Source organism: Pogona vitticeps, chromosome 3 (genome assembly GCF_051106095.1).
Source record: "Pogona vitticeps strain Pit_001003342236 chromosome 3, PviZW2.1, whole genome shotgun sequence".
Taxonomy (NCBI): domain Eukaryota; kingdom Metazoa; phylum Chordata; class Lepidosauria; order Squamata; family Agamidae; genus Pogona; species Pogona vitticeps.
Window position 1 is genome coordinate 101,778,301 of NC_135785.1, and position 25,682 is coordinate 101,803,982.

At 40.0% G+C, this 25,682-nt stretch overlaps 1 protein-coding gene across 12 annotated transcripts in view; it reads right to left on the reverse strand.

Moving 5' to 3' along the window:
• Positions 1-1,355: 1,355 nt before the first annotated feature.
• The window catches only part of GRID1 (glutamate ionotropic receptor delta type subunit 1), a 911,822-nt gene continuing 887,495 nt past the window's right edge, over positions 1,356-25,682 (reverse strand). For 6 of the 12 annotated variants that reach the window (XM_078390967.1, XM_072995119.2, XM_078390964.1 and 3 more), the window contains one exon: positions 10,502-11,170. Coding sequence is in view for 8 of the 12 variants with exons in the window: in XM_078390964.1 (XP_078247090.1) it covers positions 10,742-11,170 (429 nt within the window). In the remaining 4 variants the exon portion in view is untranslated. Of the gene's footprint in view, positions 1,533-10,501; positions 11,171-23,835; positions 23,872-25,682 lie in introns of those variants that run through there. The other 6 variants (XM_078390962.1, XM_078390963.1, XM_078390960.1 and 3 more) reach the window with 3 other exon arrangements.

Genomic DNA, 25,682 nt, shown 5'->3' on the forward strand with positions numbered 1-25,682 from the left:
GCAAGCAGGCCAAGTTCATTTTCCGTTGAAATGAACGGGACTTAAATCATGCCAAACAATCCAAAAAGAATAATTAATTTGCTCTGGGTGTAGGCAGTTGTGTTTGTATTAGATCTTGCAGCTTCCCATCACTGATTTGTTTTATAGCTCTAGGAAGCTATTATGACATGTTTTGAGCAATAAAGTCAGTTATAGCTTTGTCTTTAGATATACAGCAAACAGTGATATTAAAAAAAACAACAGGATAGTATATTTATTTAACATCCAGGTGACACTTTAAAGTAGATGTCACTTAAAAATGTACAGAAAGACATGTCCTGCTCTCATGACATTGCCCTTCAATCCTGCATAGGTTTGCTCAACAATAAATTCATGGTTAAAGCTATATTTAGGTTAATTTTTTGAAATACAGAATTAAAATAAATCATAACCACCAACAGTAATAATAATTATAGTTATTTCATAACTGTGACTGAGAGTATGACTGCATTGGCAATTTACCCCACTGTTTGTGTAGGAGTTGGCACAGTTAAGATCCAGGTATTTATCAGTAAGGCAGAGGAGTTGTCAAACTCTCCTTAGAGCTGATTGGAAAGAGGTGAAGCACCCCAACAAGGAGGGCTTTGCCAGAGTTACCCCTGCTGCTGTTTTGCCTCTTCCAACCTCTTCTCCTCCCCCAATTTGCTCCTTCCTCAACTTATGTTCCCTCCTCCTCCTCCTCCTCCTCCACACTCAGCTGTTTCCTTTTGCCAAGGGGCTTTTCAGACCTACTCATCTCTCTTTTTAATAAGTGGGAAGAGACTGTGGTAGATAGAAAGAATGTTATGCCAGTTTAGCAAAATATCTTTTGCAGTTTTTACAGTCTCATATGCTGCCTCTAGTAGGTGTGGCTGGAAATGACCTTTCTGGCTGGGGTGACTGTCATTCACTAACCAATAGTTCTTCCCTGCCTTTCTGTTCTGTTGTTGTTGTTGTTTTTGTTGTTTTCCCTTCCCTGGAATCTGTTGAAGTCTTTTGCTCAAAACAGCCATGTTGTTACCTTGCTATTATCTGTTCACTGAAAGTAGATGAAACATTTTTATTCTTTCTGCTACTAATATCTCAGAGAGACTTTTTGAGATTGTGCCAGTTAATGAGAAAAAATAGGTGATCTACTCTGGAGAACCTCAAGCTTTTCTACTCTGCAAATCCCTGCACTTCTGCTAAACAGCTGGAGGGATTTAGCCAAAAATTGAAAACGTTGTCACAGTATCAACTGTCTTCGTTCGTTCGTTCGTTCGTTCGTTCGTTCGTTCGTTCGTTCGTTCGTTCGTTCGTTCGTTCGTTCGTTCGTTCGTTCGTTCGTTCGTTCGTTCTTTCTTTTCTTTTCTTTTCTTTTCTTTCTTTCTTTTTAAGGAAGAAATTGATGGGTGTAGGAGTCAGGAAGAGGGTAATGTTAGGTAGGAGGATTTGCTCCAGCTGATAATTGCATTGATTTCAGGTGTGATGTGAACTCTTGCAACTGCACCTTTCTGAGGGTAATTAATAATTTCCTGTATGAAGAAAAACAGTGGTTTCAGCAACTGAGGATAAAAAACTCCAAATCAACCCTCATCAACCTCCCTGTGTAGTCACAATCATATTTTGTGACCTTAGCCCTGGGAGGAAGAGAATTCAGGGTTCTATTTCTAGTTTAGCAAACAAATAATATATGTTGGCTTCTCTCTTTGAGAAACAATTTCCCTTGAATACTATGAATGTTGTACAACAGCACCATAGCAAAGACACTATAACAGTTCCTGCTGAAGAAACAGAAGTAGCCCATGGAAAGTTTTTAATAACAGACCAAAAACAGGGATACAATTTAGAGAAGATGGCAAAAATTCATGCCACCATACCATGATCACATTCCATTTGCAACAGCACTAAATTAATTCTATATTAGAGCAAACTATTTTACCTGCATTGATTAATGGGAAAGACGAACCATGTTACCAGCAGATAATAAGTCAAGCAGGTTACCTAGCACAGTGCCATTCAGATTCACTGGGTCTGAAATAAACTACAATAAATTAATTGAATAAACCTGTCTATAAGAGATCAAAGCCATTAATTTAGCAGTTTGCTAGTCAAACAGACACTAAATTAAACACAATGGAAATTGTCACTATGCCAGTAATAGAGTCATTAAAGAACTCAGTGCAATATCAACCTGATAACACTTTAAAACATTTACCTAACAGGGGAAAATATAGGACATAACTCCCCTATAATATTATGTATGCTGTTGTTGAAATCAGTAGTACTGCTCTATTTTAGTGGGTCACAACACAACAGGACGACTGGGCAGAATAATTCAGCAATATTGATTTTACTGTTTCATATTACTGGCCTTCTTCTTTTGCCATGCCACTAGTACATGCAGCACACTCCTACATGTATCTATTCGAATGCTCATCTACCTGATTTTGATGGGGTTCACTGCCTTGCTGGTGCCCACTGGTGTTTTTGTTTTTCTTCACAGAATTCAACTGAAACTTAAGGTCACAGAGTACCTTTCTGAAGAATTTATGAAGGAGAATAAAAATGAGGTTTAAGGTATATATGAGGTATATATATCTACATAAGTTTCACCAAAACAGCAGCCAGAATCCTGTTGGTTATGCCCACTGGCATAACTCTATTGGTGTAAATTTCAGTGCTGAGTTGTTGACAGTTAAGAAGTTGGTGCTGAATTTTATTTTATTTTTTTTAAAAAAATTGTCACACAAAAAGTTGTATGACTTGGCAACTGGTCAGAGAAGCCAATGGTGACTTCTTAACTGACTTCAGTTCACCACTGATATTTACACCAAAGTTGTTAAGGTGCTGCAAATATGTAGAAGAATTCTTGTCATTGAGTGAATAACAAGTAGAGATGGGTACAAACTGGAAGACTATGGGATTTGATTGTAACCAGGGAAGTTCAGTTTATAGCAGTACTCCAGGTAACAATAGTTGCAACTTTACTCAGAGAGAGACAGAGGATTTTTGCCTTGGTTATATGATTCATGCAGACTAGATTACTGTAATTCACTTAATGGAGACCTGCTTTTAAATATGGCGTGACGCCTTCACCTGCCACAGAATAATCTGAACTGATATGGGAGGAATGCTTATGTACCCCCCCAAAAGGGCCATACTCTCCACCAATACGTCCATTCTTCCCCCCCCCCAATAAGCCTCACAAAAAACAATCAACCACCCCAGAGGCCTTGGAGGTGTGCAACTTACCATGCACATGTACTTTTACAACCTGCGAGGTCTATTTTATGTCTTCTAATGTTACTGGGAGGAAAACAAACAAACAAACAAACAAACAAACAAACAAACAAACAGGAAGTGATAGAACAAACACCTTTAAAGACCTTAGAAAAACTGGGGGGTGCCTTAAATGGCAAATGGGTAGAAAAATGGGGGAATGTTATGGATTTGGAAACTTTAAGGAAGGCTTGGGGGGCCACATTGGAGTCTTGTCCAGGTACACTGAGGTCCTGGGGGGAAACACCTTTCCTGATCTCAGGGTATCTGAAAAACCTATAGGTGCCAGTCTGCCAGCTCTATGAAGTGACCAGCAGGGACTCTTCTCATTATGCTCACGGGCAGGGCCACTTCATTCAGAGGGCAAAGTGGGTATTTTGTCCAGGGCCCACTGTCTGTAGGGGCCCATATGAAGAGGGGGAATAATTTTTTTTCCATCCGTGATGGTGCTGCGCAATCTGCACTGTTCGCTGGGCCTTTGAAGTCATGTGTGCTGAGGTCACGTGATGGGACCATGATGTGTGGCCTTGCACCATTTGGGCGCTGGTGGCGCTCACAGCCTTTTCTCTCCCTGCCTGCATCATTGAGAACTCCGGCCCAGTGAAACTGGCAGTGGCAGGCACAGCACTGAGAAGCTGTTTTAGGGACAAAGATGGCAAAGAGAGGTTGTTTAGGGGCTAAAATGGTACAGAGATGCTTTTTAAGGTTCAAGATGGCACAAGCAAGCTGTTTGGAGGCACAGAGGGCACTGGCATGACGTACAAGTTTTATACATTTACTGTTCATTTGCATGATACACAAAGTTGGTGCATTTACTGCTCATTTTTGTGACATACCAAGTCTATATATTTACTGCTCATTGGCACAATATACCATGTTCGAACATTAAAATGGTGTGTTGTAAAATTCGTCTATCAGAGGAGAATATCTTACTTGCCAGTACTGATTAATTCTTGGGGAAAGAACTGTGGGTGTTCTTTTTTTTTAGTTTTTTTCACATACATTGTTCATGTTGTGTGATCCATTTAGGTGGGAGGTAAGGGAGAGGAAGGGTGGAGGAATGGGGCCCCTACAATTATATTTTTCTTGCCCAGGGCCCACCAGAGCCTTGAATCAGCACTGCCTACGGGCCACTGTAGGTTGTTACTCTGGTGGCTGTAAGGAAGAATGACCCAATTGCTACAGAATCAGCTTCCATGGCAGCAAGGTATTTTCTACAAATGCTTGCACAGTTTTTCAGTTGCTGATTTTACTGGTAGTCATGGAAGGGGGGAGTTTAAACTTTTTTTAAATTATATTTTTACTGAATTTTTACTGTCCCTTGAATTTATTTATTTATTTTTTAAAAAATCCTGTATGACATCTTGACAGTGTTTATGGAGCTGGTATAAAACTATTCTTAAATAAATAAGTACATTGAACTAGGATGCAAGCAAGTATTGGGAGAAACAGTCAGAAAGCAAAGATAGGCAAAGGAAATGCATCTCCTTGAAAGTATATTTTAATGCAGTGCTTCTCAGACTATGTGTTACTGAAGCATGCTATTGTATTGTGAAGTGGACTGAAGTGGACCTTGAAAAATTAAGCTGCCATGTTGGATGTCTCCAGTATTTCATCAGCTCAGGAAAGTCCCTTAAAGCAATGATAATTCATCATTCCATTGATGTGTGAACAGTGAATAGGGACGTGGAGAAATTTGTTTGGTTTGCATTTTAATATATGAACCAACATAATTGGTCCTCCCGTTCAAAAACATAAGCTGGAATGCAATTTCTTTTTCTTTCTTTCTTTCTTTCTTTCTTTCTTTCTTTCTTTCTTTCTTTCTTTCTTTCTTTCTTTCTTTCTTTCTTTCTTTCTTTCTTCCGTTCGTTTGTTCTTTCGTTCTTTCAGTACAACTAACTGTTCATAAATGTATTCCCAAAGATTTGTAAATTAGAGGAAATAGCATGAAAATATATAGGTTGAAATCTCATTTCAGAGTTTGCTCGTGCTGCTGCCATCATCCCTCTTGCTCACACAGAGCTAGACAACAGGATTCCAATCATACATTGTCAGAAACTGCATACATAAAATCACACCTTGTGGAGAAGTGCTTGGGAAATATGCACTTTTGTAAAAACTGTTTAGAAATACTTACACGGTACTTTCCCCACCACCCAAACTTGCATATAATTTTTGGGGGGTGGATTTAAAAAAGCATTATTAAACTGATGCAGAATGGGAAATAATATATTGCGGTTTGAAAATAAACATGAATGTTTTAGAAAGGAGATCAGATTGATCCATCCTTGTGTGTTGTCATCACAGGGAAGGAATCATGAATAGACACACCAGAACTTCTTGATAAAGCCTATGCTATCTTGAAGCATCATCACCACCATCCCCATTGCTGAGAAATATAACTCACTGGGCAATGGGGAAAAGCAGCACACAAGAAAACAATATCAACATGGTTAGAATGTGCCTGCCAACTGTTCTAGTAACTGACCAAGAGAAAGATAGATAAGGTTCAAATGTCAGTCCACAAAATAATATGTTCTCAGGTGAAGTTTGGGACATGGGCCCAAGATTCAGAATAAATCAATCATTGTTGTCGTCATCATAACTGAACTGCAAAGCTGGAAAGAATCCTATGGATCATCATGTCCAGCCCCTCTCAAGGAGGCACAGTGGGGAACTGAACTCCTAGCCTCTAGTTCTGCAGCGGGAGACCTAAGCCACTGAGCTATCCAGCAGTTATTTTTTATAAGTATCATATGTCCATCAAGTCAATCATGATTTATGGCAACCCTTTTCAGGGTTGCCCTGATAGAGAATACACAGAAGTGGTTTACTATTCCTTTTTTTCTGGAAGTATCCTGGTACTGTGTAGGGAATTGAGCTCCCAACCTTTGGCTCTACCTAAACCACTCAGATTCGGAACAGGGGTGCTGCAATTGTCAAGCTGGCTCTAAACTTTCCCTCGTTTTACTGGATTTTTCATCATCAGCCACGTCACCTCTAGGAATTGAGGAGAATCTTATATCAATTCATTTCTAATAAGAATTTACCAACCATTGCACATTTCTTCATGTTTAGAATGGAAAAAAACTTGAGGGTTTTTTTTTGTTTTTGTTTTGTGGAGGGGAAATCATATATGGGAAATAGAGGCCTAGACAGCTTTGCTCATCCAAGCTTCCTCTTAAAGGTGTTTGGAGAACCTCAAACAGAGAATATCTGGCAGGTGAGGCGGGGGTAGAACTGAACCTATGCTGAACACAGAGAGGATTAGTTCCACATGAAGGAAACAAAAATGAGACAATTTCCATATTTTCCAAACATCCGTCCAAATCAACGTATTTAGTTATGCTTCAGAAACTCATGTTTCTTTTTCTGGGTTAATCTGAGTCTTCAAATTATGCTGTCTTGAAATAGAATGTATATATGATGTTCAGGTATTCAATTACTTTAGCTTTCTAGAGAACCCATTTCAGCTGAAAAACGTGAAATGTATAATAACATAAAAAAAAGAAATGCCCTAATATTTCTTTATTTTAAACTAACAAACCCCAAATAAAATGCCTCAATTGTTTACCTTTTATAATTTTTCCATCTCACCATTATTGATCTTAGAAAGATCCTATAGCACCAATTATTATTGTAGATTTCTATTCATTATAAAGGAGGCATTCTAGATCCATGTTTGCAGGAAACGAAGTTCTAGATTTAATCTCTCGCATCTAAATATAAAAGAATTTCAGGTGGTGGAGCTGGAGAGATGTCTTAGACACCCAGCCAGAGTAAACAATACAGGATTAAATAGACAAATGGGCCATCTCAATATTAAATACATTCCTTCTATGATATACACACATATATGGTTCCCCATCCCAGCACAGAAGGAAGACCTTGGTCAAGCACCCTTCATTATTGCAAGTGCTGGATGAAAATTCCTTTAATACAATTTTGGTGGCCATCATTTTGAATTTCTCCAAAGGCCTTGTCCATCGTTAAAGTTAGACCCATTGTCTTGATCTGTTCTTCAGTGATATATGGAAGATATTGTTTGATCCAAGCCAAAACACCTGCCTTGAAGATATCATGGAACAATGAAAACTCCGGTCATGCAAAGGAGCAGGGGGCAATGATAAGTATTTTTACTAGGCAGGTATGTTGTGGCCACAGAAACAGATACTTGCTCATGAATTCAATGTACGTGTAAATAAACCACATAAACGCCTTAGAAACTCAAATTACTATGCTATGATTAGACTCTTGGTTACCACTGGCTTGGAGAATGGGTGAAAACCACATGTTACTAGTTTCTTCTCTTTCCCTCAACATGTATCTTTTAAAGTAATTATATAAAGCAGTATAAGATATGACCACTGGAAGCTTTTATTTCTCCTCAAATACAACCCAAGATTCCTAAGCCAAGTAATTATTTGAAGGGACCTACTAGGTATTTCTACATTTTACCACTCACAGACCAGCCCCTCGTGAGTACAGCTGGTGTTTCGGATGCACCATAACAAGCAGGTTTATGTTTCCGACACAGCAGTGATGTGCTTAGAAACGAACCCAACACAAAATGGAAAGAGAGAAAATGAGTCAAAATGATCCTTGGATAATCAGATTTTCAAATAAACAGGGCAAAATAACACAACCCATTCATTTCAAGTGCTATTTAGGCTGAGAGCAATGGTTGGCAACCCCATTTTTGATTTTAACATCCTTCCTACCAAAGGCAGGAATACTAATTTTAAGAGCTGCTGTATCTGTGGATAAACAGAGCAGAGACCTAACCATCTCCTATTGATGACCCATTGGAAATGATAGGTAGGGCCCAAAGACCCATGGGTGGAACTTCTTCCCACAATCTGTAGAACCTGAGAGCTTTCATTCCATTCTGAATTTCCTCACGAGGGGCCCCTCAAAGCAGGAATTTTTTTTTTTAGAGCAACATCCAATTTGAATGAAGGTGAAATTGGGCTGCAAGTCCAGACAAAAGCAGAGTGTGTACAGAAATTCTGGGTTGAATATTCTGGATTCTTAGAATTTAGCCCATGGCTAAATCAAAAAACAGGTGCACAGGTGCAAATATTTAGGTTGAGGGAGCCAGTAATGAAGACCCAGGTTAAATGAATGGCTGATTCAGGTGAATAAAACTATTCTTGCTCTGCAGCAGTTCAAGCTGAGGGTGAAGGAACATATGTTTCCATGTTCCACAAATAATATCTACACACATCACAAAACTAGCACGGCAGAGAGAAAGTTGGGTTGGTCTTCTACCTAATTTTTTATTTGGCAAGATGGTTCCATTTTCAGCTGGAAGATCACTCCCCTGCTAATAGGCTGAGGTGGTCCCATCTAGGAATGGCATTCCATGATCTATAGGTGTGTATACTTGGCTTTCAAAGGGAATTATAGAAAATGAGAGCAGCAGAATGGAAGATATTTTGAAATGTGTCCCCTGTTGGAAGTCCGTGTGCAAAGAAGATAGTAGAGGGTGCTCTGGATCAATGGCACTATCTAATTTTTAACGAAATGCTGTGTGAAATGAAAGGAGATGACCCAATAGACAATGGTGCTTTGTGTTCCCCTCCTTCTCTCTATAATATTTAGACAAGAGTTTCCATGCTGGTTTATTTTGTTTCTCTTTCCCTCCTGATGCACCTTGTCATGTCTGACATGAAAAAAAATATGGCATGATGCCATCGTTAGGGATTGGGGGGGGATCCATTCATATTTTAATACAAATGTCCCTAAATTACACCTCCCAAACTACCTGGCACTTAGCGAGGGCGCGAAAATGGCTGCCGGCAAGGGGAATCCTCGCTGAACGGGTAAGTAAGCAAGGTATTGGAACGCATTAAACTTAGTTTAATGCGTTTCAATACGTTTCCCCTACCTGTTTAGCGACGATTCCGCATAGCGAGGGTTAATCCGGAACGGATTAACCTCGCTATGCGGGGCACCACTGTATTGCTAATTATCCATTGGTATTCAGAACTAAGTCATTATACAAAAATTTCCTCCCACAAACACAAAAGCAACAAAAGTGCTGTCTGTATCTAGTCATTCATTGACATGTGATCCCAGATCGAGCTGTACGGTCTTTTATTCAATTAAGCCATAAACTCTGCCCAGTTTCTTGAATTTTCTTCTGTTTTCTCTTTATGTGAGCATCAAAGATACACACATACAAATAAAGCCAACACAGCTTCTCCTTCACTGTGTTGCCCAACATTTGCAAACTCCTCATACTGTAGATCTCCAAAGTGTAAACATATAGGGGGAGGGGGGTGTCAACCCTATTCAGGAACTGTAATGGACATCCCTCTTGCTGAAGTAGGAAGTTTGCATTGATACAAGTGTTTGGCATAGAATTCATCCTCCTGTCTAATGCAGCTGCAAAGGACATGTGCACACAATCCAGTAATTTAGGGATGGTCCCCACTATACATTCAAGAGATGGAGCAAAGGCCTGGATTTTGCTTCTCCCTGCTGAATACAGTGATGCCTCGCAAGACGAAAATAATTCGTTCCGCGAGTCATTTCGTATTGAGAAAATGTCATCTTGCAAAGCACGGTTTCCCATAGGACTGCATTGAAATTTAATTAATGTGTTCCTATTCGTCTTGCAAAGCACGGCAATAGAAAAATTTATCTTGCAAGTCACCAAAAAAATCACAAAACGCTTTTGTCTTGCGAGTTTTTCTTTGTACGAGGCATTCGTCTTGCAAGGCATCACTGTACCTGATTGCCACTCACAACACTTCTCAAACTGGATGTTTTTAGCATACTAGCCCACACCTGAACAATCACATAATTGAATAGAGGATGGAATATTTTTTTGAAACAGATAGATTAGTTGAAACAAGCGGCACACACAACACAATGCAAGGAAGCCATAAAAGTGACAGACGAATGTTTTATCCTTACAGAAACACAGGGGTCCTGGAGATTTAATTCTTCATCTGAAAAATATTAGTGGCATGTCAGGCTGTGTTATCTGCTGTTTAATTTTTAATCTGGGACAACTCTGATCATGAGCACAAGATTGGAATCCAAGGTCAAAGAGATGGCGTGTTTTTTCTTTTTAACTCAAGAAATAAACAATTTTTCTCTGCTTCCAAAGCAGGAAACCAGAACAAGAACCCCAAAACATAGTACCAGTTAAAATCCAGGGAAATCTTTTACTGCCCTCAGTCTCAGTAACAGCGCATCTTTGGCACTTGAGAATGGTCACAAGTAATTTGCCTTTTTTATTCATAGAGAACAAAATTTACAAAGTCATTCATACATTTTTTCTTTTTTCTTTTTTTGTTTTTGTTTGTTTTTTACTGACTTTGAAAATTGGGAATATTCAAAATACACTTTTTTTAACCCCACTTCATTCTTTCATTATTTACAGATATATACAAGAAAATTATAAGAGTTTTTTTTTAATTGTATTAAAAATCTTTGCTGGTTGGTTTCATTATATGGATGTTCCATGGGATGGTTCCATGGCTTCTGGAATGACCCCCCCGGGCACAGACTGAAATGACATTGGAATGGGGGTTTTCACAGGGCTCTGACGAAATAGTCCTCCATTGGGCGATCTGTGTTTACACTGTATAGAGGGCATGGTGGCTGAGCTGCTGAGAGGCAGTGGCAGGTTGCTCCCAGAGGCACCTGTGAGTGTCCTACTGGCACCATGAGTCGTCTGTTCTGGTAAAAAGGAGGTGACAGAAAGTTGTGTGTTCTGGTATTCCCGGACTGGCTCTAGGGTTTGACTGGGAGGCATGCCACCAATTTCCAAAGCTGAGATTTCAATGGACGCTGGAGAGAGTTGCTTGTGAGCTAAGTCTTCATCAATTAAACTGTTCATACGTCTGTGGACCTGTTCCAGATTGACTTCCTTGTCCTATGAAAGAGGAAAGCAAAAAGTAATTCATCCCAAAGCAGGACAGACAAAAAGGACATAGGAACAGATTTAACAAATTAAGATTGAATCCACCTTTCCATCCACAGTGAAACAAAAGGGTATGCAATTTCTGATCTCTAGGTAAGACACTTTTTAAAACTTCGACTGTAGGCTGCCTTTATTCTTGTACAGTGGTGCCTCGCTTTACGATTGCCCCACATTATGACGAATCCACTTTACGACGATCTTTTAGTGATTGCAACTGTGATCGCAAAATGATGGTCTAAATGGGGGAATTTTGCTTTATGATGATCGGTTCCCTGTTTCGGGAACCGATTCTTCGCAAAACGATGTTTTTCTAACAGCTGATTGGCGGTTTCAAAATGGCCATTGGGTAATTAAAATGGCTCCCCGCTGTGTTTAGGGATGGATTCCTCACTATACAGGCAGTAAAAATGGCTGCCGTATGGAGGATCTTCGCTGGACGGTGCGTTTTTACCCCATTGGAATGCATTGAACGGGTTTCAATGCATTTCAGTGGGTTTTTTTATTTCGCTTCACGATGTTTTCGCTTAACGGTGATTTTCCTGGAACTGATTATTGTCGTTAAGCAAGGCACCACTGTATAGGATTGTTCTAGATCAGGGACCCATAACTTGCTAGCACCAAAATAGCTCACTGGCCAAGTATGGTAGGCTACAAGGAATTTCATCAAGTTGTTTTTGCTACCTATTGGAACTGCAAAAGCATGATGACTGTCACACATCTGGTTGTACCTAGCTAGTGGGCTTGGTTTGGCTTGATGAGTCACAAGTTGTGGAGTTTTAACCTAAAGGTTGGCTTAAGGCTTGACCGATGGGAAGATATTAGATTGGGGGACCTTGCTGAATGGAATGGACTATGATGCAGAGGGAAAGGGGATTCTTCCTCTTCCAAAGTCCATACTGATATTGTCTCTCCACTTGTAGAAGGTCTGCCCCCCCCCATTTGGGAGACCTTCCCCTTCTGCACCCATTCAGATTTGCCAATCCTTTCTGCAGCATTTTTGAGGATTTGGAGGGACTGGAATGGGCTGGAGGGGTAGGGATTGTATCATTGTTTGAACCCTAGCTGTGTCTTTCTATAGTCTTCCAGCTACATTGGTCCTGAAATATCTAAGGAAATAAAACTGCCCTCACATCTTCTTATGGATCCTTGAGCTTAGCATAAAGCCTTTGACTATATGGCTATACACCATTGGTTGTCTGTTTTATTACATGCATCCATGTTGGAAAGTCCCTAAGGAAAATCAGCCGATAGTCCAAATAGAACCAGCCCACTGAAATAAATTAGAGTTGTGTAACTGATTGAATGACAAGTACCTTTAATTTGAATGAGTTTATTCTAGTTGGAACTAGCATTGGAGTTAGCCTACAACTGGCAGTGCATACTGATTGATCATCCATCGGAATAATGCTCTCTCACACATGGTAGTGTGCACCCTCCCTTCCCATTGTTCCTGTGAAACATCATGTGTAAAGCTATCCGCATGCAGGAGGGTGAGATACCAGGTTCCTACGAGTGAGATTTTAGCCAGCAGCTAGATAGGGGGGCAGATGCAAAGGGCTGCAAGGAGGAACCTGTTGTGGGTCAAATCTTTATAAAGAGGTATATAGAGAAAATAAGAGTGGGAGGGAGGCCCGCTAAGATTTGATCCATGAAGTGGGACTATACATATAAATTCAGTATCAGAAACAAATAATAAAATCTACTGAGAAATCAGTCAGTGTGAATCCAGTACCCAATACCCATGCAATTGCCTCATGCTGTGGAATAATGATACCTATATCACCATGCTGTGTACCCAGTTCATTCATGTTAACAAGTAATGTAAGCTGAAGGAGGGAAAACATCCTGACATGAGAGGTAGTTCAACTCATTAAAAAATCTCCCAGAAATCTGAAGCCGAATAAAAATATTGAGGAATGTAGAGGGCAAGCACCTGATCTATAATTCTGACCTTCAGCTATGCATGGTCTTTTAATGAGAGCCTCCAAACTTCTTTCTACATACTGTCCTGTTGTTTCAACCCACAGTCCTCCTTTAATGTGGGTATGCAGGAACTGATGAGGATAAGATAATGATCTAGCTATTCCCAGTATAAGGCAATCTGCCTCCATGGCAGGCAGGTGAATGGTGTGGGAAGCGATTGTAATATCAGCCTCCACAATATGCACACATTACTAAGGTGATGTAAGATGAATCCATAGGCTTTTAGAAACCACAACATTTGTCCCATAATACAAATTTGGAAAAAAAATTAATTTCAGTTTTGTCTGCCGTTGACTCTGGAAGCTTTCCCCCCCATCTTTTTTTTAATTAATTGGGTGTCTGAGTTTGATGGGTGGGTTACTATTTCTTTTATCGCTGTTATCTGCCCAGAGTAGTGCTCTGTCACTAGATTGGGGTGTTAAAAATGTTTAATCAATTAATTAATAAGTGCCTCTGAGATTTTGCAAATTCATACCTACATTAGGCAGAGGAGCTGATGGTACTCTGTCCCTGAAAATTAATCTCATACTCAAAGATTGCCATGAGACTACTAATCTGTGTTACGTGATATTGAGTAGTGTATCTAGAAAGGTTTGGGTGTAGGAGTCATCATGACACTGAGGAAAGGAAGCGAAAATATTTTTCCTTCTTGAAAATTTCAAGGTATGTGTGGCCATCGTGAAAACTTCAATTCTCAATATTCCAGTATTTAACTGGAAATTATTTTTAAACCAAACCAAACAAAACCACCACATTTGTGAGTGAATTAGAAGGAATCGTGTACATGTTGAGGAGGTCTCCTTTAACCTCCTTCAGATATCTGGAGAAAAAAGAATATAAATTCAAGTTGTAAATAAATAAGCCAACATGTAGGAGGAAGAACAGAGTAGGAGTTAGGTCTAAGTAATTCTGCATCAGTTTTCCCTGTTGTTGTTTAGTTGTTAAGTCATGTCCAACTCTTTGTGACCCCATGGACTAGAGCACACTAGGCCCTCCTGTCTTCCACTGCCTCCCGGAGTTGGGTCAAATTCATGTTGGTCGCTTCGATGACACTGTCCATCCATCTGTTTTCCTTGTTAGGTAAGTGCAGTCCTATGAGAACTTATCTGTCTGCATGTGGGCCATCACAAACCACCCTCTCCTTCTGTTGACTTCTTTGCTGAGTTGTTGGAAGGATCATACGGAGATAGACCTGCTGACAGGATTTAGCATTTTTAGACTTTGCTGGGATTCCTGGGCCCAGTAGGTCCTACTGGCAATGATACCTGTGCTGGGCTTGCCAGAGTTCACTACCTTCAATTTGGAGTTACCTAGTGACAGCATCAGACAGCTGTGACTTTCCCATCATTTAAAATTTCCTATGAGGCACTTTAACAACCTTGCATTGGGACACTAGAAGTGATTAAAACAGTATGTGACTTGCATCCTCCCAGCTTCTTTTCAAGAACAAGACCTTCAGTCCTCCACCACACCTTAGGGGCTCTTCAGCTAAGAATGATTTTCATACTAATATTATAATGTGAAGAAAGTTATTGCAAAAGGAGTACCTAAATGCTTAAAATTTTCACTGTTATGACAGTGAAAACAATCCACCACCACAAGGCATGTGTCAAAAGTGGCCAGTAGTATTGCTTATACACAAACAGGGGTGGCCCCAAGACATTTATTTGATGGAAGCAAAGATGCAGTGCTCTCCCTCTGTCATGGTAAATAGAGCCCCAAGCCAACCAAAGTATTTTGCCACATAAAGCAAGAACATCTCATTATCATTCCTCTCTATCTTTGGCACTAAAAATAGAATAACAAATTAAATGGCCAAAATCCTGTTGAGAATTTATGATGGAGTAGTGCAAAAAAATTATAAACTTTTGAAGACGAATTGCCTTATGTTAAGAAATCACAGTAGACTATACCCAGAATCCTGTATGTTGCCGTATAGCATAAAAATATGCAGGTCTAATATTACAGATAAGCAACAAGGAATTCTCAAGTCAGTTGTGCAACTGGACTCACAATTTTCTCATAGGTATTCAATAGTCTTTCGGCCATTATCTGTTGAGCCATGTGACTTTATGATATGTGGTAAATCATTTATGGTGATTTCTTGACTTGATTTGAGGCTCCCTAACTAATAATTTAGTGCTTTTTCAAGATGTCCAAAATATCATGCCTGAGGAAACCATTGTGCCCTGCAAAATGGTACAGCCAGCCCTGAGCATGAGCTATCATGGAGCTTGATTTAGGCCCACTTAACTTAAAAACCTGAATGACTGGCATGTCTGAGGGTGTTAGACACCAACTTTCTTTTTAGACTGACTGCAGGGCATCACATGTCTATAATGGATGGCATCTGGAGTCATTTTGAAATTCTGTCTCCACATTCTTTGTTATTATTGTTCAGTTTGTCTAGTCCATTTACAGGAACATAATTCCAAGTCATTCGGCCAGAAATTGCTAGAGGAGAAAAGGTTTAGTGATAATAATCAGCCTGCTGAAGGAAAGAAATGGGGGAAGTGTATATATCTTGTTACCATTTTTTTATGTATCTACTTTGCATTGTTAAACCAAATAGAGTGAATATAAACAGTTGGCTTTTAATTTAAATTAATTTATGCCCTCATTGGTCAAGACTTCCAGTGCTTAGCAAAGATTAATCATACTACATAGATAAAGGCGAAAAATAAGACTCAGTGTTGTACACTAATTTAGCACAAACCTAGTCAACTATCACTTTAATACTACATGCCCTAAACGAACCTCAGCAGTTTTGCTGGGGTTAGTTTAGCACTTATAATATCTTTTTAAACCTTACTGGAACAGTACTTCCAGAGCCTACTTTAATATCTGCTGTTATGTGCCACTGCTACAAACTGGCCAACTTCTGCCACAAAATGGAATCACCAAATCCCCACTGTTTCAACACATTTACCGTAGTACCACTTACTACACTAATCAACAGGATTTCAGCCGATGTTTCTTTCTATTTGACAGTTTGTTCTTAATTTAGAAATACTGCAAAGAGAAAAGCAGCAGGGAACAATTTAATATATAAAAGAAGCCATCAAATAATTTACTCTATGTGAAAAACTAATGTCCCAAATACAAAAACCTAGCAACTGTTGGATGAAGGAAAACAGGCGCTTTTCACTTCAACATGGCTGCTGCTCATTTCATTGGGGAACTTAAACTTGCAGTCACAGCATTTGAGGCTATGGGGAGACGTCCTATGAATGGTGGCAGACTGCATTGATAACATTTGTTTTTTGAGATGAGCTTTCTCTGAGATAGACAACATTGTATAACCTGGTGAGTCTTAATATCTCTGTCATATACAGTTAGGCCAAGCTGGTGTGCATAGTCTACTAATCTAGATTTGTAACACCCAATACCTTGTTTCCATTTTTTTAAAAAAGGATATGCTCAATATGTGATCAAAAGTGAGCTCCTACATGTAATTCAGTCATTCCTGTACAATTGTGTATATGAAGGGCCAAATTGAAAATGTTGATTCTAACCTACAAAGCCCTAAATGGCTTGGGCCCAAACTATCTCAATGACCACATCACCCTTTTGCAGCCTGAGGACTGTCAAGATAATCAGGAGATGCCTTTCTCTCAGTCCCACCACCTTCACAGGTGAAGACATGGGTGAGGGTCTTCTCTGTTGCTTCCCCCAGACTCTGGAACTCCCTCCCACTGGAGGCCAGGCTGGCCCCTTCTCTGCTGTCCTTCCACAAGCAGTTGAAAACCTTTCTCTTCAGATAAGCTTTCCTTTAGTGACTGGCTGCCATAGTAGTTTTTAAATGAATCGTTGTACATTACTACATTTAATGCATTTTGATATTGCTTATGTTCTTTAGTGTAGTATTCATTTGATTTCCTTTATTATTTGTATACTCACTATTGTTAGCCTTAACTACTGTCTTTTAATTATGTAAGTAGCCTTGGGTTCTTTTTAAGGAGAAAGACAGGATAGATGGATAGATGGATAGATGGATAGATAGATAGATAGATAGATAGATAGATAGAGAGAGAGAGAGAGAGAGAGAGAGAGAGAGAGAGAGAGAGAGAGAGAGAGAGAGAGAGAGAGAGGGACGGATGGACGGACGGACGGACGGACGGACGGACGGATGATGGGTGGGTGGGTAGGTGGGTAGGTAGGTAGGTAGGTAGGCATGTATGTATGTATGTATGTATGTATGTAGGTAGGTAGGTAGGTAGGTAGGTAGGTAGGTAGGTAGGTAGGTAGGTAGGTAGGTAGGTAGGTAGGTAGGTAGGTAGGTAGGTAGGTAGGTAGGTGTGAAATATAGATGAATCAAAGACCTATCAGTATCAACCTTTGCTTAGCTTTGCTTTCAGATGAGTTGTACATCTTTCTTCTACAGTGGGGTCTCTACTGAAGAACGTCCCTACTTAAGAACAATCCAACTTAAGAACAGCTCCATTTGCTAAATTTTGCTTCTACTTGAGAACAGAAATCCAAGATAAGAACAGGAAAATAAAACTTTCCTGCTCTTTTTTTAACTTTAGGTCGTCTTAGGTTAAAAAAAATTCTCCCCCTAGTGGTAGAGTACGTATTAACCAGCTTTGCATTAGTTCCTATGGGAACTAATGCTTCAATGTACGAACGCACCTCTACATAACAAAAAAAAAAAAAACAGCCAGAACGGATTAATTGGTTTTCAGTCCATTCCTATGGGAAATTTTGCTTCAACTTAGGAACGTTTCAACTTAAGAACACCATTCCAAAATGGATTAAGTTCTTAAGTAGAGGCTCCACCATAGTTTCTATGGACAGAAAAGAGCAGATACGGATTAAATGGTTTTCAATGCATTCCTATGGGAAATGCAGATTCAACATAAGAACTTTTCAACTTGAGAACCACCTTCCAATACGGATTAAGTTCTTAAGTAGAGACCCCACTGTATTTAATTTCTTGACTTGTGAACAAAGGAAAGACCAGAGTTGAAGGGTTGTTACCTCAGTAGTCAAAGTTCTGTACGCCTCAACTGTTTACTAGGAAAAGTCACTGCTGTACTGTCTGGGTTTAGTAAAATAATAATCCTGTTTGACCTTTTAAAAAAATCATGAGGGTGCCTTCTGAACAGTTTGTTAATGCATACATATGTTTGTACTAAATTTAGTTAGATAGCAACACCTTTCTTCTTCTAGATTTATTGTGAAACTTCGCAGTCTCAGTTTTTTCTTATAATTTTGTATCATACCCTGCTTCAAAAGCCATTATAAAGTCAGGCAATATTTGAGAAGGAGCAAAGCCCGGAAATACTCAGTTACACGATACAACTTACTTATAATTAATCCCATTTTTAAAAATAAATAAAACTCAGTAAAATTACATTACAATTATAATGTAATGAGGTATAATATGCTCCTTTCCTAGTGTATCATAACCAGTTTAAATTGTTTTTGTAGTCACAGAGGCTGGACTACACCATTGCAATAACTGGAGGAGGTGTATTTGCCCTTGGTCAGCTGCAAACCTCACTTGTGTCATATGGCCAAGTTATTTTTCTCTGTTTTAAGATCGTATGCACTGGTGTGGTTAGGTATGCACACTGTTGCCCTGAGCATGATGGCACACAATGGGGATGTTGTGCCTCAGTCCTCATCCCCTTTTAATTTTTTTTAAATGGTGTTTATGCACATTGCCACATGTGCAATTTTAAATACAGGTTAAAAAAAAGGAACCCGTTCTCTGCATGTGCACATGGCAGCAGTAAAAACAACAAAGACACAATGATGATCAGGGGAAGAGCAAAGAGGATAGTGAACAGGGGAGGTGAAAAAGGTCTGTGTGGGGGAAAGGGGCAGCCTAGTTCTGCCCAAAGCTGTGGTGTATCCATAAAACCCTGAGAATAACCAGCTTGGGCACCATTTTGATCCACTCTATTGCCTTTCATCATGTGCTGTGACAAGAGTTACTTCAGATTCAATCCAGTTTTTTCTGGCGGGTGTAGTTTCAGTGAGGGCGTGTGCGGCTGTGCTGTTGGAATATGTTTTCTCCCATAGGACAGTAACTAGCAGCAATATGACAATACCTAGTAAGTATTTCAGTTCCTTAGAAACAGAGAGAAAATAAGGAATTCTTTTCTTGGGGATTTTAAACTAATCGCTGATTATTGGGGGGAGTGGACACTTTGAAAGCAATCTGTTTTCTAGAAATAACTTTCTACATTCTGATCAGGAGATGGCAAATGAATAATAATCCCTCTAAAGCTGGAGTAGAGGGTATTTGACCCTCAAGCAATGATAACTGCTTTCAGAGAAGTACAAAATAATGCCTTTATTTTTATATGGTAAACACAGTCATTTTTATATGGTAAACACTGTTGCAGCATTGTTGATCTAACAGTTCTAGCCTGAAAGGGTTAAAAAAGTAAGATAGAACATTTGAGACTGGAAGAAATGAGGCAACATGAACTTAGGAAAGGGGCATTAACCAAAATGAGCTTGGGAAAGGGGCATTGTGAGTAAACAAAACGGCTTTTATGAGAATTGGCAAAGACTTGTTGAGTGCTAGAATATTATTGTGTCTCGCAAGCCCCGTTTCTTAACATCTTTAATTAACTTTGGAAGTTTACATAACAAATATGTGGGGGAGGGATATTCTGTTCTGGGAAGTTATTATTACATAACTATGAAAATCAGCACATACAGAGATACAGATAAAATGAAGATGCTGTGTTGGCCCTATTCAGGTATGATTGCATCCGCTACTTGCTTCTGTGCCTCAGGTACCTAAATGTCTTAGGCCAGCTCTGCATCCAGCTACAGGGAAGCAGTAATCACGCTGTCCCCTTAACTTATGAACAAGCTATGAAGGACATTCATTCTGTGCTTCTGCATTGTTTAGTAGTGTAGAAAAAAGCTGGAACCTTAATCTTAGAACAGCAGAGCTAGAAGGGATCATTGAGTCCAGCCCCTGTTAAGGAGGCACAATAGGGAATCAAACTCCTGACCTCTGGCTCCATAGCCAGATGCCTAAACTACTAAGCTATCCACCAATTACAAAGTTTCCTGGAGGAATATTTTTTCTCAAGTCACCCTTCCCACCTCTCCATCACACTGCTCTCTCCCCACATTTGCCCCAAACACATAGGACAATTTCCTTCCTACAAATTAAAGGGGATGAAGCTATTGCAATATGCTTGATCACGGACTAGACCACCGGTTCTTAACCTTGGGTTACTCAGGAGTTTTGGACTGCAACTCCCAGAAGCCTTCACCACCAACTGTGCTAGCTGGGGTTTCTGGGAGTTGCAGTTCAAAAACATCTGAGTAACAAAGGTTAAGAACCACTGGACTAGACACTGTCCCACTTGCAGATAAATAGTCTCTGAATAGTATGGGAGTAAGACATTCCTTACAATTATCTAATGCTATTTTGCCTTTCCTAACATAGTCTGTTAATGTCTGTGGGAAACAGAGTGTGCTAGCAATTTTAATTTTTGGAGAATCTTGAATGTTTCAGTTTTAATTGGGTGGATCAGATTTTTGTAATACTTATACCTTATAAGTCCTTAAATAGGATAAAAGCAGAAAAGGGCCATCAGCAACACAAACTAGAGAGGTATAGAAACCCCCCACCCATGGTCCATGCCCAAATAAAGGGTAATAGATTGTGGCTCCCACCCTTTGTCCTTTTGGCTATGTTCTGACCAGATCTTTGTCCAGGCCCATAATAGTATTTGTTCATCACCGGAGCTGTGGAAGATCTTTTTTGTGGAAAGAGGGAAATGGAAACAGCAAGGGGGGAGAAATCATAGACTGAATACAGCAAGCAGGACAGAAAGACACTACAAGCAGTCTAGAAAGCTGGTTGACGTTCTGTTTAAATTTCCCATTTTCCCCTGCTGACTTAATTCATGAATGGCAGAAGAAGTAAAGAAACATCCTATCTAAAGTAACGAGTTTTCTCCACTTCATCTTCTTCAATTTTTCTTGACCTTTCATTGCTTCTAATCGCAACATGTGAATGCTGAATCTAACATGGGGGATCCAAGGATATGCCACTCCAACCTGTCAGTGTCCCTTTCCTCCACCCCATGGTTGCTTTGGAAATGCACAATTAATCCTGATTGAGATAGTTTCAATATATTTGTCCAAGGACAGAGCAAATGCCTAATATAAACTCCCTCCTCCCGGTTATATTAGTTTTCTTGATTATGTTCTGTTAGTTAACAAGGCATGAAGAACATAAGTGGAGCCCTTTTAAATCTTGCCTCTCAGGTGGCCAGCCAGATGGGGAGTGCTCTATCTCAGTGGTGTCTGCACTGCTAAAGGTCTCATCCCTAATAGAAATGAGAAAGACTCCTGCATGTAACATTGGAAAGCAGCTACCACGTGGTATAGGTAGTAGACAGACCAATGACCAGGCATGCAGCAACATCCTTTGTCTCCAGAGAATCCATATATATGGGGACAACAACCCTTTCTTTCTCCTGCTCCCATGAAAGCATTATTCAGTGGTGATCTGAACATGTGGGTTCCTTACAGCAATCTGTCATCATGACTAGAAGCACATACCGGAAGGAATATTCTTTATTAAATTGTCTAGATCCTATTTAAAGGCATGGAAGCTAATGGCATCATCATGGCTTAGTAGTATGTGAATTAGGAGGGAAGTCTGTCCTGAATCTAGCGCCACCCAATTATGTCGGATGACTTTTAAGTTTGATGTTAAGCTTAGTGTTATGAGCAAGGAATAACACACGCAGGGGGTGTGTCACACTCATGGGTGCGTGTTGCGCTCGCAGGGGGCATGTCACGCTCACAGGGCATGTGTCACACTCACAGGGGGTGGAGCACACTTGTGCGCATGCATGAGGTGCATTTGTGGGGGAGCAGGAGATCTGTGTCCGCGGCCCGCTCCTGCCAGGGCCGCGGACCACTGCCGCATTGCAGACCGGGGGTTGGGGATCCCTGGTCTAGACCACTGGTTCTTAACCTTTGTTACTCAGATGCTTTTGAACTGCAACTCCCAGAAACCCCAGTCAGGACAGCTGGTGGTGAAGGCTTCTGGGAGTTGCAGTCCAAAACTCCTGGGTAACCCAAGGTTAAGAACCAGTGGTCTAGCCCACTGGTTCTTAACCTTTGTTGCTCAGATATTTTTGGACTGCAACTCCCAGAAGCCTTCACCATCAGCTCTGCTGGCTGGGGTTTCTGGGAGTTGCAGTTCAAAAACACCTGAGTAACAAAGGTTAAGAACCACTGGTCTAGACCATGCATAAATAAACTCAAGGGTGGGGCCCTTTCACTTAACAATATAGTTATTGGCCTAACCGACACCATTTCCTCATCCTATGGGTGTGATTCAATATCATTTTTATCAATGCTTGTTTTCTAACTGCTGTGATAAGAAAGTATTTTGTGCTTGGCTAAATTCATAGTAGGAGACCTTCCAGATCTTGAAACATGCATTCTTCATGCAGAGATACTGAGGTTCTGAACTGCTATGGAAACAGTAGTTCATAAAAAGTGAAATGCTGGTGACTGCCCACATTGCCAGCACATTCAGTAATGAGGAAAAGAAACCCCCACTGCCTCTGCAGGGTGACAAGCATTAACTTATTAAAACTTCTAGTTTCCCTTGTAATTCCTCAGATGTTTGCAAGGAAAAACTTTCAGATTCATTGCAATCTTTCCTTTGCACACCATCCAAAGGCAACCTAAGGTGTCTGGACGTTTTTCTTGTCACAGATTTGCTCACTTCCCTGGGACTTTTTAAATTCCTTTTTATTTAAAACAAAACAAAACAATTCATCAAAAGGAACTGTCAGTTTTCTTTGAAATCATTTAAGGGGTGGAAGTATGCTTGGAACTGACCAGAGCATAAAAGAAATACCGCCCAAAAGAAAAACACATGGAAATTGAACACAGGTAATCAAAGGCACTAGATTTCTTGAAAAATATTGACATTCCTTTCTCCATTCATTGCAAGAAATAAGGTACCCATTAAAGGCATGTTCTGCTTTGTTATGGTGGAAATCCAAAATCTTCTTACAAATGGGCACTATGGCACAGATCAAGCCAAGTAGCACCTGGGATGAATATTATCATGTGACTACCACATAGCCTCGTGTGTGTTCATCAAGCTTGGACTGGGAGAAGATGTTTCCAGTAGCAGTAACCCATGATATGGCTACAGGTTTCAAAATATTAAGGAAGGAATGATGCCTCCATGGTGAAGTACATGTTTTGCATGCAGATGGTCTCAGTATGAAACCCAGGTGTAGGTACTTCAAATTATCTCAGGTGCAGTGGTCAGGAAGATCTGTGTGTCATGTGATAAGAGTATTGTGGCCTGTGAGAAAGTATGCCATTGGGCCAGCTCAATGGATGAAGGTTCAATCAAAGGCAAAAAAAGGAGGGCGAAGGATCACATTTCCAAGAAAATACCACATCATGAGTGTTTTGTACACATACCAAAATATTTGGAAATGAGCTGATTGAAAATGGTGATGTTGAATGCAGTGGAGATGTTTGGTTTGTACCACTGGAGGTGTGCATACACTTCAGGTGACTAGCGTAGAAGGAAGGGAACGTGCATGGAAAGCTTCAGGGAGTGACTGCAAGCATGGGAATCTTTCATAAAGGAGTTTATGAATGCTCACCATTGTTCTGGGACCCAGTCTCACTTCACTGGCAATCTCCATGAAAAAAGAAAAGAAAAAAGGTAGAAGTGAGGGGGAAAGGATCAAATAGAGTGGCTTGTAAACATAGAGATGGAGTGTAAAAGCATTCCTAGACCAATCAAAACTGATTATAGTGAGCCAGGCATTTCAGATTACTTAGAACTCTTTCTTCACAGAAATAGGCCAACACACACTGTGTGAGGGATGTGGGCAGGGAAGTGGGGGTAGGAGAAATATCTGCTCCTTTCTCCTTTATTAATTGTGTTGCTTTATCGACAGAGGATGAGATGGTTGGACAGTGTCATCGAAGCAACCAACATGAATTTAACCCAACTCCGGGAGGCAGTGGAAGACAGAAGGGCCTGGCGTGCTCTGGTCCATGGAGTCATGAAGAGTCGGACATGACTAAACGACTAAACAACAACAAAATATTCTCTTCATCACTGCTCAACTACATCCATTCATCACTTGGATGGCAGGTGACAACAAATGTTCGTTCCAGGACAGCTTTGGATTTATTTCAATGTGCAAGCTTATTTGAGGAGAGGTCCCATTGAATTAGTTCACCCCGCTGTAAAATTAGCACAGTGCAAGACCTTCCCAATTCAAACCATGGTATGACACTTTAGATACAGCGGTCATTTGGTTCAAGAGGATTTGGAAATGCAATTTTTCATATTTCCCTTTGATTTGAACAAAAAAAAATGCTTATAACCTACAACGTACAAAGTTCAGAAACAATGCTAGCCCCTTCAGAAGGCATTAACCCTGTCCAGCATCAGACAGACCAGTCCAGGGTTTTCTGTAACACCCATCTTTAATATTTGCTAATATGTGTTCTAGTTTTCTGTATCACTAGGGTAGTATCAGGGATGTATGTATCTTGCTTGTGCTGTAAGACAATGTGTAAGTGGCATACATAATGCAGACAGACATGGACAAGTGAAAAAGTAAAGACAGAAGACACCTACTACATGAAAATACATATAGAAATTGAAATCAAATTAAATCTAAAAATGCAAGGCTAAAATGGAAGAGGGGAAACTGCCATTGCCAAATAAAACTATGACTAAAACAGCATCAAGAGCCATACTCACACAGTCAAATAAATGACAAACATAAAGGCTGAAGGAGGATGAAACTGGATTAGGAAAGTGGGATTGAAGTTTGGGTGCTGGTAGCAGGATGGAAGGAAAATTGTACGTTTACAATCAACACAAAACTGCCGAAAGAGTCAAAGCTTTTTCCAAAATCTAGCAAATTAGCAGACAGGAAGCAAAGAATGCAAGAGAAAGATAACCTCGTTTCTTCCCCAAAACAGTGCGATTGTAGAGTGTTGGTGAGATTCCTACTTCAGAGTAAAAGTCAGAAGTGTCACTAAGAAAGGCCAGCTTCCCTTCTCTCCTCCTCCACATCAGCCTTTTTGCAAGATGTGCTGTACTGGAGACACACTGTCCAGCTGCCTTTTACTATTACATGCATGTTATGGTATTACACTTTTTTTAAAAAAAAAATCAAATTTCCTTTCTTAGTAACTTCACACAGAGATCCATGTGTCCTGATGCTAAAGGACAAACTTGCATATGCATGTTTACAAAACAGTGACTGTGGCATCAAGTGGCAGGATTGCAGGTATATAAATGAGCCCATCTAGAAGAAATGCTATAGGCAGACCTTTTGTATCACTTCACAAACATGGTGTCTTTAAGTGGAGTCAATGACACAAGCTGATTCTGAGTAATGCATGGTATGTTGCATAATTAAGATGTTACTCCCAAACACAATGATTGTGCAATAATCTCTTTGGATTCTATAGCCTCATATAG